The sequence below is a fragment of the Anolis sagrei genome, chromosome 1, assembly GCF_037176765.1.
Source record: "Anolis sagrei isolate rAnoSag1 chromosome 1, rAnoSag1.mat, whole genome shotgun sequence".
Taxonomy (NCBI): domain Eukaryota; kingdom Metazoa; phylum Chordata; class Lepidosauria; order Squamata; family Dactyloidae; genus Anolis; species Anolis sagrei.
Window position 1 is genome coordinate 287,016,210 of NC_090021.1, and position 20,510 is coordinate 287,036,719.

Sequence of the window (20,510 nt, forward strand, 5' to 3'; positions counted from 1 at the left end):
TCTTATAACACCAAAGGCACTCCAAGTGGCCAGCCACTGGTCAAAAGACATTTAGTATAATGCCAAGTTTTTTAAACTTTGTGCTTTTTAAAAATACATTACAACTCTACCCTCGGCTTGCTTCTGATACGATAAATAAAAATCCATACCCACAAAATGATTAAAACTGCCAACATCTCATAGATAGTCATACCCTGAAATGATGGGGAATTTGTGGGATTGTTTTTACTTATGAAAAGAAGGGTAAGCCACAGTAATGCATGGTGTAGTACTCTGGAGGTAAAATGGAAGCGACATTTAGCAATCCAAGTTAATAGTCACTAATAGCTCTTACCATCATTAAAGTATCTAAACCAGTCATGGGCAAACTTTGGTCCTCCAGGTGTTAGGAATTGTGGGAGTTGAAGTCCAAAACACCTGGAGGGCCAAATTTTGTCCATGCCTGATCTAAACCCACAGAATACAGCTCTTATTTAATAAAGAAACACACCAAAATAAAAAAAAATATTACCTCTAAGACATTCAGTTTAATAATTCCATCTCCATCTTTATCAAAGGCATTAAACGCACCTAAAGGGACATAAAGGGGGAAAGTATATGAGAAGTTACTCTAGTAGAGCTTCTTCCATATTATGGTGTGAGCATCGTTGAGATTAATATTTTCAAGCAGATGAAATTAATATACTTACGGAACATTCCCTCGAGCCTCACAAAGCAACAGATGAAGCTATCAAACTCAATGTTCATATTTCTGTCAGCATAGCGCATTGTAATAATGTCATACAACTGGTTATTCAACTGAAATCCTAGAAAAAAATTAAGACATCTAGTTTGAGATACGTTTTCCATTTTCTCTCTCAGTAATTTTATGTAGAAAATACTATTTTCGCTGTCAATCTATTAGAACAAAAGCAGAAGACTATATTGGCGAAGTGTCTATCCAAGGATATAGGATAACAAGCACAGTACAATACCTGCATCTTTCACTGCATTACGCATTTCATAGCTGTTAATGGTTCCTGACTGATCGGTGTCATAGCGTTTGAAAATTTTCTGGAAAGTAATAGTGGAAATGTTAGGTTTCGTTTTGTTCCAGCTCTACCAGAAAAGGGGAAAATCATTTCAGAAATATCCACTAAAACAAATGGCCCTGTTCTAATAGGAAATACTTGAAATAGTCTATTGTTTTGTAAGCGATACAATGGCAAACATAAGAATAAGAAATGTTTGCATAACCTCTAACATGAATAGCACTTCCATTGGTAGCAGGCTAGACTATCATTAAAGAATAATCAAACCACTCATTAAACTTTAACAACTTGAATTATTTTTGGAGACATTTTAACGACTCTAAAGACACAGATCCTGTCTAATGTAACATGTTAAGCAGAGTCTCCCCGGTGACTACCTGGATGGGACACTGGGAAATGCCAGGTGTCGTCCTATTAGTCCCCCTCCTGCTATTATTACCCATTGACTTTGGACATAAAATAGAGAGGCGGAGACGGATCATATGATTTATTCTATGCTAATTTTCTCTCTCTCTCCTCCCCCCAACAGAACAACAACAAAAATGCTGAAAAATATACCTTTTCTGTGTTTTTATTCTATTATTGTACTATTTTTCACTCATTACTACATCCCCCAACTGTCCTGATTTAGCAGGGACAGTTCCTAGAGATAAGTGGTTCTCAACCTGTGGGTCTCCAGATGTTTTGGACTTCAACTCCCAGAAATCCTAACATCTGGTAAATTGGCTGGGATTTGTGGGAGTTGTAGGCCAAGACACATGGGGACCCACAGGTTGAGAACCACTGCTATAGATGATCTGCTATCCCATTTTTCAGCTACCGCTAAAATGTCCCTATTTCCTTTTCCTCCTCTCACATCTCCCCTTGTCCTCAAAATTCCTTCAGTTGCTACAAACTGAGTTCAAAGTACAGAAGTGTTTTACACAAGGAAAAGAGATGGGTCAACATGTTACCCTTCCCAGTAGGCTCATGCTAAAGCAAACAACTGCAGCTTCAGTTTGTGTGTTCTTCCTCAGTAGCTTTTTGTCACTGACACAAGTGCCCCAGTTTTAATTTGTGAATTACTAGAAAGCATGCGCAACTTAGTATGCCCAGAAGAATGGTATTCAGAACACATACAAGAAGTTTCAATTAATACCTGCCAGCTTTTAATCTTATCCCAAAGATGTCGAAACTCTTCAAGGTTTATTCTTCCAGAACCATCTGTCTGTGATGTTGATGTTCAGTTCAATAAGGTAAAGGTAAACGTTTCCCCTTTACATTAACTCTACTCTTATCCAACTCTGGGGGGATGGTACTCATCTCCATTCTAAGCCGAAGAGCCGGCATTGTCCATAGACGAATCCAAGGTCATGTGGCCAGCATGACTGCATGGAGTGCCATTACCTTCCTGTCAAAGTGGTACCTATTGATCTACTCACATTTGCGTGTTTTCGAACTGCTAGGTTGGCAGAAGCTGGGGCTAACAGTGGAAGCTCAGCCCTCTCCCTGGATTCAAACTGCCAACCTTTTGGTCACCAAGTTTGGCAGCTCAGCACTTTAACCCACTGTGCCACCGGGGCCTCTGTTCTGTTCAATATTTTCTGGAAATACAGTTGATGAACTCATTCAGTTAAGAGAACACCCATAGGGAAGTAATTTTTAAATGCGCAAACATTTAAAATCTTGATTAAAATTCCTGCCTTGTGGTACATTGGCACTTTTTGGTTTTGCAATTATTTTATTAATTGTAAAAGGATACATCCATTAAGGCGATCATACTGCGGCAGGATTCTAGTGCGAACCCTTCTGTCTTCAGCTCCTTGTCTGAAATAAAGTATTTCGATTATGCAACATATTAATATATGTATATGATTTCTGAGACATTACATTTTTTCATATATGTATATATAGAGGGGGGGGGGTCATATTTTGGCCTGCAAAATCAAGGACAATTTTATAAACCTTACAAGATTTTTTGGGCACATCATTAAACTTTCTTATTACAGAATTTCTGCTGGTTCTGAACATATTGCCATCAGTCATTTTAAATTAATAAGATCATAGGAGGTTATTAGAATGGTATTCGAGTACCCTTGCAATTCTTGTATGAAGAAACCATTTCTCATCAGAGTTATTCTCTGGATTGTGCCAGGCACTGATGAATATTTTTTATTTGTTTGCAAGTCCAAATGTGTTGGTTTGACTTTTGAACTTGCACTATATGGCTGCCACGATACATCTTAAAGGATCACTGAAGCCAACCATTTTTAATGTAACTGTATTTTAAACTGTTTTGAGGGTATTTGTTGTAATGTTTATTTATGTTTTAGTTAATTATGCCTTACTGACTATTCTGTTACATTTTTATCTCAATGCTTAATCCTTCATGGTAAACTCACTGTTATTATTGTGCTCTATTGTCTATTTTGATATGTTTTTATATGTTTTGTAATCACTTAAGCATTGAATGGCTGCCTTCTTATGTATAAACCACCCTGAATCCCCTCGGGGAGAGAGGGCATTATAGAAATAAATTATTATTATTATTATTATTATTATTATTATTATTATTAGAAACACAACAAGATAAGTACATAGTAGACAAGATTACTTTGCTGGCTGTTGTATTGGATCACACATCGGACACTTCCCAAGTGTCTAGGACTGTGTGATGTAGCAGCGAATAACGCGTGCAGATCCCAGTAAGGTGGCCTTTTGCAGCTGGCAGATGGTAATTTTGTCAGCACCAATTGTGTTCAAGTGCAGTTTCATCTTTAAATCCTCATATCGTGTCAGCTTTTCCAGTTGTTTCTCTTCAATCCTGCTGTCAATTGGGATTGCAACATTGATGACCCATACTTTGTTTTTTAACACGATCGTGAGGTCAGGAGTACTGTGCTCCAAAACGCTGTCTGTCTGAATTCAGAAGTCTCAGAGTAGTTTGACGTGTTCATTTTCTGTAACGTTTTCAGGCTTGTGATCCCACCAGTTCTTTGTTGCAGACAGATGGTATTTGTGGCACAAGTTCCAATGAATGATCTGAGCAACGGTGTTATGCCTCTGCTTGTAGTCTGTCTGCGTGATCTTCTTGCAGCAGCTGAGGATGTGATGTATTGTTTCATCTGCTTCCTGGCAGAGTCTACATTTGGCATCTGTCGCCAACTTTTCAATTCTGGCTTTGATGGCATTTGTTCTAATGGCTTGTTCTTGGGCTGCCAGAATCAGGCCTCCGTCTCCTTTTTCAGAGTTCCATTTGTGAGCCACAGCCATGTTTTTTCTTTTATCAATTTGGCTCTCAATTTTTCCCAGGAACTGTCCATGGAGAGCTTTCTTTTGCCAGTTTTCTCTTCTGCTCTGTATTATTATTATTATTATTATTATTATTATTATTATTAACTATGACTCTGGAGACTAGGGTTAGAATCCCAGCTCAGCCATAGACACCTACTCAGAGAATGGCAAAAGTATATATCTTCTGGACAAATCTTGCCCAAAAAAACCCCTATGATAGGTTTGTCTTAGGGTCATCATAAGTCAGAAAAAGCTTGAAGACATATAACAACAACTGCAGAATAGGTGAATCTCCACCTGTGGTATACCTGAGCATAGATTCAGTTTTCATGTGCAAAATGAGGTAGTAATCTTATCTCCAGGAATGTGTTCCCTGCCAGTAGAATATATAGCTTATCTCACATATCAAGGCAGTTCCCAAAGTTACAAACAAGATAAGTTCTGTAGGTTTGTTTTAAAGTTGAATTTGTATTTAAGTCAGAACAGACACATATTAAGGTGTAATTCCATATAAAGTAAAGTAAAGGCTTTCCCCTGACATTAACTCTAGTTGTGTCCGACTCTGAAGGATTGATGTTCATCTCCATTTCTAAGTCAAAGAGCCAGCATTGTCCGTAGACACCTCCAAGGTCACGTGGCCAGCATGACTACATGGAGTGCCATTACCCACAGAGGTGGTAGCTATTAATCCACTCACATTTGCATGTTTTCGAACTGTAAGGTTGGCAGAAGCTGGGCCTAACAGCTGAAGCTCACCCTGCTCCCCAGATTCGAACCACCAACCTTTTGGTCAGCAAATTCAGAAGCTCAATGGTTTAACCCACTGTGTCACCAAGAGGCCCAACTCCACACACAGCTTTGGATAGCATAGGAAAGGGTTTACACCCCTGTGGTGTTTGTTATGTTGTTTATGCTCCTGTTCAGAAGATTTCACCTCATTTTCTATCCCTGTGATAACTGGATTTTGAAAAAATCAGCTTGCTGTGGAAACAAAAATTTGAGATAATGCTTCAGTGGAGACACCTTTTTCCCATGATAACTCTTCCTGGAGTGAATTTCCCTTCCTGAAGATAGATTTCTCTCACTTCCTGTTGTCTCACCCCTGTGCTTAACTATGAATTGTTTGTAAGGATCTTATCACATTAAAGGATATTCCATTTCTGACCTTGTTTGCATACAAATCTCGAAAGGTCCTATCAAATGACATTTGTCCCCTGTTGTCCTCATCTCGTTGGAAACCATGTGCAAAAGATGGTAGAAATGGAGCATTTGTGCATGGGATTCATATTGGGTTTTTAAAAAGTTTGTTGCTTTTAAGTGTGATCAGCAAAACAGTTAAGCATCGTGTCCCCTGTGCTGTGATGTCTTCTTTGGGGGCATGTCTGTGGATGTCTCTGCAGACCCTGGAATTTGTTAGGAAGGGAGCCATCACCATTTGTTTCTGGCTACATGAGAGAAGACCTCCATGACGGCTCCTTAGAAGTCCCCAGCCCTTTTAAAAATGTGTTTTCAAAAGAATTTGACAGGAAAATACATCAGAATACCTTTGTACAGCATGCTAGTAATCACTATTTGCTAGCTCATGCCAAATGACAGCTATAGTGGCTCTCTATTGCGCAGATGTAAGATCTACAAAACTTGCAATACCACGCCTGAGGAGTCAAACCAGATTACTTTAAACAGTAAGAAATTAATATGACGAAAATGTATACATCCTGTCAGGATCCTATATGCATCTTGTTGTAAAAAAAGGAGAGAGATATGCATACTGATTAAGCATTTTAAAGTTTAAATGTGCTGAGGTCCTAAGTTGGGTGTTTGTAACTCAGGGACTGCCTGGATAGCTATATAGGTACACATATAGAATCAGTAAGCGCCCCCGATGGCGCAATGGGTTAAAGCAATGAGCTGCTGAACTTGCTGAGACGAAAAGGTAGCAGGTTTGAATCCAGGGAGCGGCATGAGCTCCCGCTGTTAGCCCCAGCTTCTGCCAACCTAGCAGTTCGAAAACATGCAAATGTGAAATCAATAGGTACCCCTCTAGCGGGAAGGTACGGTGCGCCATGCAGTCATGTCGGCTACATGATCTTGGAGGTGTCTACGGACAAAGCCGGCTCTTCGGCTTAGAAATGGAGATGAACACCAACCACAGAGACGGACACGACTGGACTTAATGTCAGGGGAAACCTTTACCTTTACCTATAGAATAAATACAACAAATCTTCAAACAGTATGTTCGACCAGCTCTGTTGATTGTATACCTGATATGTTCATATATATATATATATATATATATAGAGAGAGAGAGAGAGAGAGAGAGAGAGGTAAAGCTGATGGTGTTCTGATGACGTCAGCGCCATAGGAGTAAAATACATTATTTGCCATTCAGGCTCCTGTTTAAGAAAACATAGGCATGAGAGAAGTGTTCATCATGTGAAATTCTAGCATTGGCTCTTTTTGCTCCCTGGGCAGTATTCTAAATGTAGTGTGAAAGAACAAAATGGACACCACACTTACGCTTTTTCAGAACATTGTTGAGGACGTTCCTGAGTTCGTCAGCACTGATCTCCATGTCCTACAAACCAAAGGAAAAATGGGCTGTAAAGAAAGTAAAGTCACTTGACAAAAGTTGCCAAGAACTATATTTCTCGTTAAATGTTTGTTGTTGTACACCTTTTCCAACTTGCAGAAACAGCGTTTTCCTGTCAAGTTTTGTTCTGTGCAGGTTTGCCATTGCTTCCTCTGAGACCAAGAGAGTATGATTTGCCCAGGTTCCCCAAGTAGATTTCCATGGACAAGTGGAAATTCAGACCGTTGTCTCCAGTATAGTAATTCAGCACTCAAACTACTTTACCATGCTAATCCAGTCAAAATGTGCTTCATCTCTTTTTGAAGCTAATCCAGAATTTTGTTCACAGATAAAGGATTTTGTAGAATTTTATTTATTTATTGTGTCATCAGCAACCATTTTTTGTAGAAGACTTTAAATATCAACTTCTAACCTATTAGAGAATATTTTGTTTGGGACAGTACCACATCATAAGATGCAGCATGAAAGAACTTAAACCATTTTAAATCCACACAAGACTCATCCTCTGACTCCCATGTTTTTATGATAGAACCAATTAGGAAACAACATTTATAATCCAGGAACAAAAATTGTGTTACATAGTGCAATAAATCAGCATTTGTGAGGCTGGTTAAACAAGCTGATTTTCCCTTTTGTGGAGTACAGTTTACGCATTTTTTGCACAATCCACTGTAAACTGCATGTTGTTGCCAACAGAGTCATGTAAATTTCTCATGACCCCAACATTGAGCTCAGGGAACCCCCTTTGTGGTCGGAATTCACAGTTTATGAAGCCCTGATCTATAATTCTCCAAATCTGTGTTTCAGAATCTATGACTGGATTTGCTTGGCTTCAGGACTTACATAACCCATATATTTAAATTCTAACAAAGCTGGCTTAATGCAAGAGCCAAGAAATTGTGTACTTACATCTCCAGCAATCTGCCGGAAAATATTTCTGAACTGTTTGTCTTCCTCGGTTTCCTTATCGGAATCTCTCTGTGCAGGCTGCAAAAACATTAAAAGGTGAGAAATAGTTACATATGAACTGCTGATTTATGGATTTTGAGAAGAGGGAACAGGTTTCCAATATATGCTTGTTTGTCCAGAATGCTTTCTTCCAAAACGTCTCTGACATATTTAGTATTCACATGATTTCTGGCCAAATCCAGAGATAGCATTGAGGGTGGGATGAGGATCACAAAACGAGGGCTTTACATTCAAATAAGAATTTTGCCTCCAATGATATTTTCTTTCAGATGCCAAATTTCGAATATTGCAGAGAGTAGGCATTAAAATCATTCAAATTAAGACTATTGTATATTTGCTCTGCTTGCATTCAATTGGTAACTTTGCCTACTTGACCCTTTTCTTTGGGTATATAAATGGTATTTCTAAATGCTTAGCTAAAGTTTTAAGTTACTGTGATGCCCTTATTTAACCCCATCCCACCCCACTGCTACATTCTTGACCAAATCTCTTTTGGGTAACTCAGAGCTCTGACAAATCTCTATCTTTTTTGCTTCTTGGAAGCTCCTGTGTCCAAGAATCTTCCACATATGCTTTTGTTGGTAAAAGAGGAATGTACCACCTTCCAAGGTTGGAATCCTATACACACTCACTAAATATGAACAGTGGCATCATTAGAGCTGGTGTCACTTAGTGCAGCAACTCATAGCATTAGCCCCATGCAGGCCCGTAGCCAGGATTTTGATTTGGGGGTGGGTGGGTGCTGAGTTGATTCGGGGGGTGGGGGGGGAGGGGCTGAGGATCTACCCTAGCAAACCTTTTGTATTGTTATCACAATACCCCCATGCATATGGGATATATTGAGCATGGTGATCAGATCATGATATGAATAAACATAACAGTTTAAATAATGTACCAGTAAGGCCTTCTCGCGGACCACCCTGAGAATGTCAAGCCCCCCCTGGCTACATGCCTATCCCATGGACTTCTGTACTAGACCATACCACAGCAATGCAGCTAAGATTCCAGATAATTTCACAAAATCAACAACTATAAAAAAAATCCAGCAGCAACAAAAACAATAGTGTGTGCTTGCAGAATGTGCAAGCAAAACTGATTCGAAGCATTACTGTAATTGAGTAATAATGGCAGCTTGGACCAGCGCATGTGCCCATTAAAAAATTAAAAAAACAAATCAGCATAGCAGGTATATTGATCTAATATTTGTAAGCTGGACTTATGAAAATATTTTTGTGGTTATATCTAGCTAGCTACGGGCATTTTAAAAATAAAAAGTAATATATTTCTGCTGAAAATATATACACAAAGAAAAACAAAGATAGTCATTTTGGTGTCAAACCCTCTGTGAATATGAATAGAATTGAGCTCCAGTTTGTTGTTTTTAATTTGACGCAACCCTTATATTTAGAAATGTGCATTTTTTGTTCCTATAAACAAATTTGTACATTACTAGGTCAAGTCTCTGAAGTACAGACAAACAGCAAATATCTCTTTACTGCACAGTACTATGTTATTTGGATGATTAATGTGAATTTCAGATATAATTTTCACTGCTCACCCCTCTTTGTACAACACATATTTATTGTGTAGAAAGAGTTCTCCTGGAGTCATCACTGAGGCTGGAACCCCAGGTCTTGGCAGAGGCTAGGGGAGCTTTTGCACAACTAAAACTTGTGCACCGTACTTTGGGAAGTCAGACTTGGCCATGATGGTCCACACTCCTGTTACATCCTGTATAGATTACTGCAATGCACCTTTGAAGACTGTTCGGAAGCTTCAACTAATCCAATGGACTGAAGCCAGACTGCTCACCGGAGCAGAATACAGGGAGCATACAACCTCCCTATTTACGTTAGCTCTACTGGCTGCCAGTCTGCTACCAAGCATAATTCAGAGTGCTGGCCTTAGCCTATAAAGCCCTAAACAGTTCCAGCCCAACTTACTTGTCCAAATGTTTCTCCCTCTATGATCCACCTCAGAGGTTAAGATCGTCCGGGGAGGCCCTGCTCTCAGTTCCACCTCCTTGGTAGGGAAGAAAGACAGGGCCTTCTCAGTGGTGGCCCCTTATCTATGGAACTCTCTCCCCAGTGAAATTAGATCAGCCCCCTCCTTCCTGACCTTCAGGAAAAAAACTAAAAATGTTGCTATGGAACCAAGCTTTTGGTTAGTAGCTTTTGAGCATTGCAATAAGTGATTACGAAATAATATAATAACGATTGGAATGGTCCTGGATTATGACTTGGATTGTGTGATTTTAATGATGTTTTAATGTTTGATACTTTTAATTGCCTGGTTTTAATGTATTTGTTTTTTATTGATATACAGGGTTAGTCAAAATGCATAGGCCAATAAGCCATTCAATTGAATGGCTTATTGGCCTATGCATTTTGACTAACCCTGTATATCTGTGTGGCATTGAATTGTTGCCTTTTGTATGGCTGCCCTGAGTCCCCTTCGGGGTGAGAAGGGTGGGGTACAAATGTGGCAAATAAATAAATAAATAAATAAATAAATAAATAAATAAATAAAATGGCAAAAGGCCCCAAAAGAGCACTGAGCCTTCTGAATAATGTATGAGAGTATTTGCAGCCTTTTTTTATAATAGCAAAAGAAAAATACAGAAGACATGCAAAGCTGATTATTCATCTGCATTGATACATGAGTACAAAGTTAAGTTCTTCAACCTCAGTAATTGCAAGGCAACATACATGTCTAGAAGCCAAGATGACTTGAAACAAGATATATTATTATTACTATTATTATTATTTGGACAAAAAAGGCGCAATCGTGGCAAAGGACCTGGGTACAGAATTGAAACTGGTGGAAAAATAGTAATAGCATATATATTAATTCCTAGAACATACATCTATTGCCACTGCTAGGTTATTAATCAGAACATAAATCGAATGTGGCTATAATTCAATAAGTTTCAAAAGAAGTTATGATTGTTACCTTGAAATGATTGTATCCCATGCTAATTTTAATTCTGATGGATAAGCTAGAATAAAAGGTAAAGGTAAGTCTAGTCATGTCCGACTCTGGGGGGTGGTGGTGGTGCTCATCTCAATTTCTAAGCTGAAGAGCCGGCGTTGTCCGTAGATGCCTCCAAGATCACTTGGCCGGAGTGCCATTACCTTGCCTCTGGAGCAGTCAGTGCCTATTAATCTATTCACATTTGCATTTTTTTTCGAACTGCTTGGTTGGCAAAAGCTGAAGCTAATAGCAGGAGCTCACCCTGCTCCCCAGATTTGAGCAACAAGTTCAGCAGCTTAGTGGTTTAACCCACTGCACTACCAGGGGCTCGGATCAAAATATTTTAATCAATAAAATGTTTCAAAAATTGTAAAATAAGATACTGGTAGAAAAAAAACCCCACAATTTCTACATCCACTCCCTTAATAATGAACGTGCTCCTTCGTTATAGGGACAACTCCCACCTATACCATCAGTTTTGTTTTGGCTGTAATCTACTGAATAATAGCATCATCACCCACAGAAGAGAAGGGAATGGATGCAAAGCTCTCTGAAGCCTCTTCTGTCCAGGTTTGTCCCTGTCCCCTTGGGCAGCCATAATGGAAGGTACATTCTGCTGTCTTACAGCCAATGAGAGAAGTGAGGGCTTCACATAAGGACAGTGAGATGCAGTCAGATATGACACTGCATTATGGGACTACAATTATTAAGAGTACTTGAGCCATACCTTCTGACCATCAGTTCCAACACAGTGATAAAAGATTCCATGCACATATCATCCATGCAACAGAACCGAACATCCATGAGAATTTGTTGAGAAAAACCAGTGGGCTGAGGACTACCAACTGAATCTTCTCAGTTAGTCACAACAACAGTCAACACATCCAATCACTGAATGTTGATTTAACCTATAGATAAATCCCAGTGATACAAGGGCTCTACTCTAGCTGAAAGTTCCAATAGGACTAGGGTTTAGATTTTACCAGTTTTTGCTGCCAATTATTTTCCTCTTTGGGGAATAATTATCCCAAAGAGGAAAGCATTATAGCAGAAGAGGCATGCTTACTGTGACTACTGAGCAACTTCAACATGCGATTTAGCTCATACTTGGCTTTCCTCATGCTGAGCAATACAACAACCTCATCAGCTTTCTTTTTCTTATCAGTGATTGTTTTCTCCTTGTCCTTCTTATGCCCCTCACCACCTTTTGGATCCTTGTTCTTGTTTGCTCTATCTGAGACAAAGATGATTGGCTAGAGAAGAGACGGAGAAGAAAATGAACATCAGTGAAGCTGGGAGTCTCAGTTGTGTGTTGAGTAAGAGGGCAATGGAGGCACAAAACAGATTGTCTCATTGCTTGCAGACGCATTTGGTGTCACATATATGTGCATATGTATATTGACAGACACATACATGTGTGCTCAATTATAAAAACAAAGTAATAAGTCAAGAATTAAAAAGGCTAAAGGGAGCTTTTGGAGCCTTAAATTCTTGGCTATGACTTTTGTTGATGCTTGATGAAAAAGAGCTGTCATAGCTGTAATTAGAACAGATGGCAAATTTGTAAAGTGGTGGCATTGGCACTTTTAAGCATAGACAAGAGCAATGTCACGAAAACAGTCGAGGCTGGAGACAGATGGCAGAGAATGACAGAGCTGAAAAACAACAAAGGGCTCCAGTATTGGAAAAATATAATGTACTCACAGAAATTTGTCCTGCTGTAATCTTGTTTTCAACTTCTCTGTAAGATTGAAAGGGAGAAGGGGAAAAAAGAAAGAAAGATTGGTCCATTCTTTCTTGGGTATATCTTTCTACTTAGATTAGAAAACATAGCATAAGAATTACAAAAAGAGTTGCTAGGTTTGGTTTTAAATAGCCTCTGCTTTAAGAACAAGCAAAGTCTGGTTCTGGAAATACATGTAGTTCTTGAATTTCCCTTTTTCTGACACCCACCACCACCAAAATACAATTTTATTTTCATGGAAGCCTCTTGGTGGAAGTTCAACTTTTAAATAAAGTATAGGTCCACCTTCTCGATTTGTTTAATAATATCTATTTTATTTTAATAAGACATAACATCTGGCTATGTCTCTGTTGCAAGATGCAGGACAAGTAACAGTGGTTCCAATCTTTGGTCTTCTAGTTATTTGGGATTTCAATTTCCAGAAGCCTCAGCCAGTTTGATCAAGTTTCAGGAATTCTGGGAGCTACAGTCCCCAAAAACTGGAGGACCAAAGGTTGAGAACCACTGCTCTAGGATCTTCTGGGTCTTATGAAATTATAATTGCTTTTCAGCACGAAACTGCTTTCCTCCAGCCACCGCATGGTCACATTGGCAGGGACAACCAGAGACATGTGGGTTTTAAGGGAAATGAGATGGGAGATGAGATCTAGTTTATTTATTTATTTGGGACATTTATATTCCGTCCTATCTCGATCTTCACAGGGGGACTCAGGGCGGCCGACAACAAAAGAATAAATATACCTCTTAGGTAAAACAGTATAAAACATTATAAAAAACATCATAAAAACAGTAAAACAATAGAACAATAGCCGGAATTAAATATTCGTCCTATATACAGTCCATTCGAGTCAATCAGAGTCCATTAAACCATAGCTCTACCATCACGTTGGTCTAGTCTGCAAAAGCCTGATCCCACAGCCAGGATTTCATGTTCTACTTGAGTAGAATGTTATGCCCGTTCTCCTAATGCAGGATCATAAAAAAACACAATTTCCTCTCTCCACCTTTAGAATCCAAAATATAGGCGTTTTACTTACTCTGAAAGACTTATTTTTTCTGAGAAAACTCGAAGGAGAAACTCCCCTTCTTGGTGAGGTTCGAATGTGGATGGGATGATGACATACTCATTTGGAGGCAACCGGAAGCGTTCAGCAACTTCCCTCATGTTTATATACATCTTGCACTTTACTTTTGAAGCATTGTAGAGGAAAAAATCCTTTTGCAAGTGCATATTGTTACCCTGCATCTGAAAAAACAAAGAAGTAATTGACAGAAATGCAAAGGAGCGTACAAGACAGTGAATGAGGCTGTGTTGACACTGCCAACACCAAAGACAACCACCTTCATCCAGCCTTATTTAGCTATTACTAAGAGGTCAGCCAGTCTTCTACATCAACTGCTTACTTAAGCATACTAAGGAAACTGCATTAAGCAAACTCTCCTAGCCCAATCCCTTCTGACCCTGGAAATGTCATTCACCCAAACTTCAATAGCTAGTAGAAGGACCTTCTGCTCCCCATGTGTCTGATGCCTGGTGAGGTAGCTGTAAAGGGGAGTTACCATGATTGTAACTTTACAGCTACAAGGGTCACAATTGTGACTAAATAGCAGTTATCACATGAAACAGTTACAGAGGAGTAAATCTAGGTAATGTGTTGTCGAACAGAATCACTGCATTGCTGTGAGTTTTCAGGGCTGTAGGACCATGTTCCAGAGGCACTCTCTCCTAAGGTTTCTCCACATCTGTGGCAGGCATCCTCAGAGATTGTGAGGTCTATTGGAAACTAGGCAAGTGGGGTTTATATATCTGTGAAATGTCCAGGGTGGGAGAAAGAACTCTTGTCCCACCCTGGACATTGCCTAGTTTCCAACAAACCTCACAACCTCTGAGGATGCCTGCCATAGATGTGGGTGAAATGTCAGGAAATGCTTTTGGCACATGACCATACAGCCTGGAAAACTCACAGCAAACCAAATCTAAGTAACTTTTCCATATTCTTATACATACCATCCCTCCCTCCATTACTCTCTCTCTCTGCCTCTCTCTCTCTCTCTCTCTCTCTCTCTCTCTCTCACACACACACACACATGTACTTATTTGTATACTAGTCACATTTGGAACACCATGTGGCTATAATACATTCTCATATTTTCAATTGAACACATATTTTTAGATATATTTTTCTATGCATGGCACTCCAGACATCTTATTTCTCCTGCTTGTCAATGTCAAAATGTAGTTACGTATGCCAATGCACATTAACTTGTTACATATATATATTTCTAAAAATACACAGAGTAAAAAGACACTATTAAAATATGTCTATATCCACAGGTGACTGAACAATTGTGTACAGCTTTTGTTAAGAAACATTACTGGAACAATGGCAAATGGTTACCACAGAGGCAACTGTATTTGAGATGTTACATCAAGATATTAACAGGAGACCCTCCACCAGTCATACCTCTTTTGGCACCTGAGGGAAAAACAAAGAAGAAATATTTATTACACTTTTGACAAATGTCTGTTTATTTTAAACAAAATTGGTAGTAACTTTATTCATATATTAAGAGAAAGATCCCTGACTGCCTGTTGGCCTGAATCTTATTTTATGCATTTAATATTTCTGTATTCAGTGCCCTGAAACACATTAAAAACTTAAAATCACTTGAGTTAAAATTAATACAAGTTAAGCATTAAAAATTACATTCAGTATTAAAATCACGTCATCCAAAGATCGTGGTCCAAGGCTGATTCCATAATTATTGCACACAATCCAATCTATATTGCACTACACTAGTCTCTGAAAGCCTGGTCCCAGAGCCAGGTTTTTACTTTTCTTCTGAAGGCAAGGAGGGAGGAGGCTGATTTGATGTCACTAGGGAAGGAGTTCCACAGCTGAGGGGCCACCACTAAGAAGAAGGCAGAACCAAAAACTGGGGATTAAGATCCCCAGAAGATCTTAATCTCCGAGGTGGTTCACAGGGGAGGATATGTCTGGACAGGTAAACTGGGCCAGAACTGTTTAGGGCTTTGTATGGTAAAGCCAGCACTTTGAATTGTGCTCGGAAACAGACTGGCAGCCAGTAGAGCTGGCGCAACAGGGGAGTTGTGTGCTCCCTGTACGTCACTCCAATGAGCAACCTGGCTGCCATCCATTGGATCAGTTGAAGCTTCCAAACAGTCTTCAAAGGCAGCCCCACGTAGAGCGCATTGCAGTAATCTATACAGGATGCAACAAGAGTGTGGACCACTGTGACCAAGTCTGACTTCCCAAGGTACAGATGCAACTGACACACAAGCTTTAATTGTTAACCTGTGAAATAATTTGTACAAGCAGATCTTGGTCACCATTATCTGCAATAAACCATTTATTGGGTTTTTGTTAAATTTAGGCTTCTAAATTTAACAAAGTTAATTAGTCAATAATAAAACAGATAAATACACTAAGTATCACTGTAGCCACCTTTTACTCAAGCAATTTGACTAAGCCTGGTAGTGATTTCTGTTGTGTATGTTGTTGAATAATTTGCATAAATATTTACACAAATATTTTTTCTGAGTTTTTTCATTGAGGATTGGACATTTTTACAACTACACCTACTATCTTGCTGTGAAATGCCATCACCTGAGATGCATTTTACTGAAGTGTAATTTGATCAACTCAGTTGCAAATGAGGCAAGGGGATGTGATAACTCAGATACCTCATAGATGGCAAAGCCAATTGTAAGAAGATTGGCTCCTAGTCTGCGTTCTTTCCTCCTATTTTTCTGCATCAGTGCAACTAGGAAACTGCACACAACTTCACTGTCTTCTGGATCATCATCTTCCTCCAGAAGCCTCAAGCGATACTGAGGATTGGTCCAAAATGTGTCTGCAAAATTTAAATTACATTAATATTACACTAAATATTTTTTCACAACTTTGGTGGTATGGTATGGGGCTGTATCTGGCTATTAAAAGTTGTTGGGCCATGGGTCTATCACAGGCATGGGCAAACTTTGGCCCTCCAGGCGTTTTGGACTTCAACTCCCACCGGCTGTTAGGAATTGTGGGAGATGAAGTTCAAAACACCTGTTATAGTTCAACCCATGATTGTGCCTGATACTCATACTAACGTTGACGTAGATCATGGGGATTTTGGGTCTACGAGCCATCATGAGAATTTAAGACCCAGCAGTCTGGTCTACGTTGATATTTGAGGCAACGGTTATTGCCAAGAGAATTACATGTATCTTGTTCATGTATCTTGCTTCCAAGTTTGAAGAATTGTTCCTGTATTCTTGTATTGGAGTCTATGCTGCCTGGTTTCATTTGGTCCCCGGTTCATTAGACATTTCCTGGTTTCCTGTGCTGGATGTTCTGCTATTTTGGGATTCTTGGATACTCTTGTGCCTTGAACTTTGTGGACTATTTTTGCTTATGAACTTCCAAGTTTTATACTTTTGCTGAACTGCTTTTTATATAATCTTCAATAAATTGCTTTGCTGATTTAACTTGGTCAGGAGTGTGGTGGTTAAGGACAGAGATATTTTCCTGGCCTGAAATGCAACAACACCTAGAGGGCCAAAGTTTGCCATGCCTGGTCTATCATCTACTTTGTTAAGTTCTTCAAGACCTGATGGGATCAGGTGAAAAGGGTCAAACCCAACCGTTGATCTGCCTCACTGTTGACCTGCCTCACACACAGGGCTGTTCCACCCAGTCCTATATCCCAGAATATCACACAAAAATCCCACAATATCTGCTTTGAACTGGGTTATCTGAGTCCACACTGCCATATATTAAATAAATACATAAATAAATAAATTCCAATTCAAAGCAAAAAAAAAAAACCAAGTTTCTGGCAACCATACTGATTGATTACTGGCAAATAGAAGGAGAAAACGTGGAGACAGGACAGACTTTGCATTTTTAGGTGCAAAGATTACTGCAGACGCAGACTGTAGCCAGGAAATCAGAAGATGTTTACTTCTAAGGAGCACTGCAATGTCCAATCTCGATAAAATAGTGAAGAGTAGAGGCATTACACTGGCAACGAAGATCCGCATAGTTAAAGCAATGGTATTCCCTGTAGTAACCTACGGATGTGAGAGCTGGACCATAAAGAAGACTGAGCGAAGGAAGATAGATGCTTTTGAACTGTGGTGCTGGGGGAAAATTCTGAGAGTGCCTTGGACTGCGAGAAGATCCAACCAGTCCATACTTTCAGAAATAAAACCTGACTGCTCATTGAAGGGAAGGATAGTAGAGGCAAAGATGAAGTACTTTGGCCACATTATGAGAAAACAGGAAAGCTTAGAGAAGACAATGATGCTGGAGAAGATGGAAGGAAAAAGGAAGAGGGGCCAACCAAGGGCAAGACGGATGAATGGCATCCTTGAAGTGACTGGATTGACCTTGAAGGAGCTGGGGGTGGTGACGGCTGACAGGGAGCTCTGACGTGGGCTGGTCCATGATGTCACGAAGAATTGGAAGCGACTGAACGAATAAACAACAAAGTTCAAAGCAGATAATAGGGGATTTTCTTTCTTGATATTCTGGGATATAGGGCTGTGTGGAAGGGTCCTCAAATGGGAGTAATAATAGCCAGTGGCTTTGTGCACACATGTTGTAGATTCCAATAAACCACTCAGCATGATGGCACACAGTGAATGGTTTAATCTGATAGCAGATGAAACCATTAAACCGTGCAGTCTCTAGAATAGATCCACTCCAACTCCCAAAAGTCCTATCCAACTTGTTCAATAGTCAGGAATTCTGGGAGTTGGAGGTCCAAACAGCTGGAGGGCCACAGTTTGAGGATACCTACCCTAACTGTTAAATCAGACAATGAAGTCCTTAATAGATGACTTACCTGGATAGTTACGGCAGCCTCCAGCTGTGCAGCCTCGCACCCATCGCCCTTCAGTGACAGAAACTGTCCATGTCTGAAGCTTATCACCCTCTAGAGCATCAGGTGTGATATTACATATTTCAAGCTTTGTGAAGTATCTCAGGAAATCTTGCAAAGATATCCTAGAAGCATTTAGGAATAAGAGGTAACATGATGATACGTTAGGGTTGGTTTTGGGTGACTATCAGCAGTTGGGAAAGGTTTTATTTTGTTTCTTAGGAGATATACACTGAGACTCTTGTAACAACAGCATCCATACCCATGAGTTAACTCACCCTCATCTGGGGAGAAATAGTCTCTCTGGGAATTTGCTAAGTCGGTTGTAAAAGAGGCCACCAATTTGTAAAGATGGCACCCAGTTTGTAACGATGCCACCAATTTGTAACCATTTGTAAAGGAGCCACTACTTTGTAAGGACTTACTAAATTGATAACACAACTAATAGCTTGTAATGTTGATTTGGCCTTTTTTCAATGTGTAGCGTGGCTTAACTTGAAAGTATTTGTAACAGAGACTTGGCTTTATTGAAGTATAGAAGAAGCTTATGGTTTCAATGTTTCTTAACTCTTAGAGGCACATATCTTCAGAGGTTACATTTATAACATTTCATAAACCAACTCTTAAGAGGACTATTCCTTCCACTAAACAGGTTTCAAACTTATTTTCCTTTAAAATGTGTTTCTTTCTTTAACAAATTATTTCAGGTACAAGCTTTTTCTTTCCTTATGTTATTTCTGTTGCAGTAAAGATTCTTATTAGGGTTCTCTCCCCCTTTCTACTCATACACTGACTAATAATATAAATAAGTCAACTCGACCTATCTAAACTACACAGGCTAAAAGCCAAAACCTTTCTGATTCTTAACACAATAGAATCAGCCTTTCCCTGTAGTTCTTAGACTACAGACTACCTTACTGGTTCTCAACACACAACAGAACCAGCCTTCCCTGTAGTTTGCTGACTACAGACTAACTGTTTTAAAATGGCTGCCCTGCCAAGTGGCAGTTGGCTCCGCACCTTTTTCCATGGCAACTCAGCTCAAAGTGAGTTGAGCTGGCTACCATCCCCCCAAATATGCTAGTTTAAATATTTACCCTTTTAAACACCTATCTATTATTATACATAACTGTAGATTAAAATTCACACTTCACCACATCGGTATACTTCCCTTAGAAGTTACCACAGTGTTATGTTGGAGGATCTAGCAAATATCTCTGTAGGAATCTTTAAGCCCTCCAGTGCAACTCTGTGGTATGCTTGGACTAGGAGTGAAGGAATTACATTGTGTTTGGCTGGGAATGTATTGCCCATGGATACAGGGGGTGTTACTGCACATGAAAACTTGGATGCAGGAATCTTCTGAGCAGATTTTAAAAAACAGACAAAAGGGAAGTCATTACCAGAACTCTCCATCCTCTAAAACTTTATGCTGCAGCCGGGACTTCTCTGCATTATCGATAACATTCCATTCATCTGAACTGCAATGAAATTGAGAAGAAGCTTTTAAGTGGATAGCTGGTTTTATAAATGAAGTGTGTCACTTCTCAAACTAATACATACCATTTACGTTTAATGGTCTCTGATTTTAAAGTTTGTTGTCCAATGACTAAATTGTTAATTTTTATTTACTTTAACATGTACTCTGTTTATTTACTGGATAACATTATTAGTGACAGAAATGTATTGCAAATGATTAACCTGTTTTTGATCCACTCTATGACCCACATGAGGAAACACTAGTAACTGTTCTTTAGGCTTCACACTTTCCCTTCCCTTGTCTGAAAATATCAGAACTCTTCCAGTAAAAGTATGGATTCGAGTTCTCTCGGGGTCCTTCCACACAGTCCTATATCCCAGGAAATCCCACATTATCTGAGTGTGGACTCAGATAACCCAGATCAAAGCAGATATTGTAGGATTTTCTGGGATTTATGGCTATGTGGAGGGGCTACTGGTTTTAGAAAAAAAAACCCATGTTGAAATCTAGTGACTAAAATCTAAACCCCCTTACTGAGCTATGCTTCCCAGGCCC

The 20,510-nt window shown here is 39.4% G+C and overlaps 1 protein-coding gene across 3 annotated transcripts in view; it reads right to left on the reverse strand.

The window, feature by feature from the left end:
- Positions 1-20,510, reverse strand: part of CAPN3 (calpain 3) — a 33,355-nt gene that overhangs the window by 1,375 nt on the left and 11,470 nt on the right. Inside the window, exons 9-22 of one of the 3 annotated variants that reach the window (XM_060760934.2) lie at positions 19,879-19,956; positions 18,440-18,600; positions 16,287-16,456; positions 15,046-15,057; positions 13,618-13,826; positions 12,541-12,577; positions 11,976-12,089; positions 7,804-7,881; positions 6,822-6,879; positions 2,773-2,837; positions 2,170-2,238; positions 975-1,053; positions 690-806; positions 512-570 (exon numbers count right to left, since the gene is read on the reverse strand). In XM_060760934.2, the coding sequence (XP_060616917.2) occupies positions 512-570; positions 690-806; positions 975-1,053; positions 2,170-2,238; positions 2,773-2,837; positions 6,822-6,879; positions 7,804-7,881; positions 11,976-12,089; positions 12,541-12,577; positions 13,618-13,826; positions 15,046-15,057; positions 16,287-16,456; positions 18,440-18,600; positions 19,879-19,956 (1,306 nt within the window). Of the gene's footprint in view, positions 1-511; positions 571-689; positions 807-974; positions 1,054-2,169; positions 2,239-2,772; positions 2,838-6,821; positions 6,880-7,803; positions 7,882-11,902; positions 12,090-12,540; positions 12,578-13,617; positions 13,827-15,045; positions 15,058-16,286; positions 16,457-18,439; positions 18,601-19,878; positions 19,957-20,510 lie in introns of those variants that run through there. The other 2 variants (XM_060760939.2, XR_010908980.1) reach the window with 2 other exon arrangements.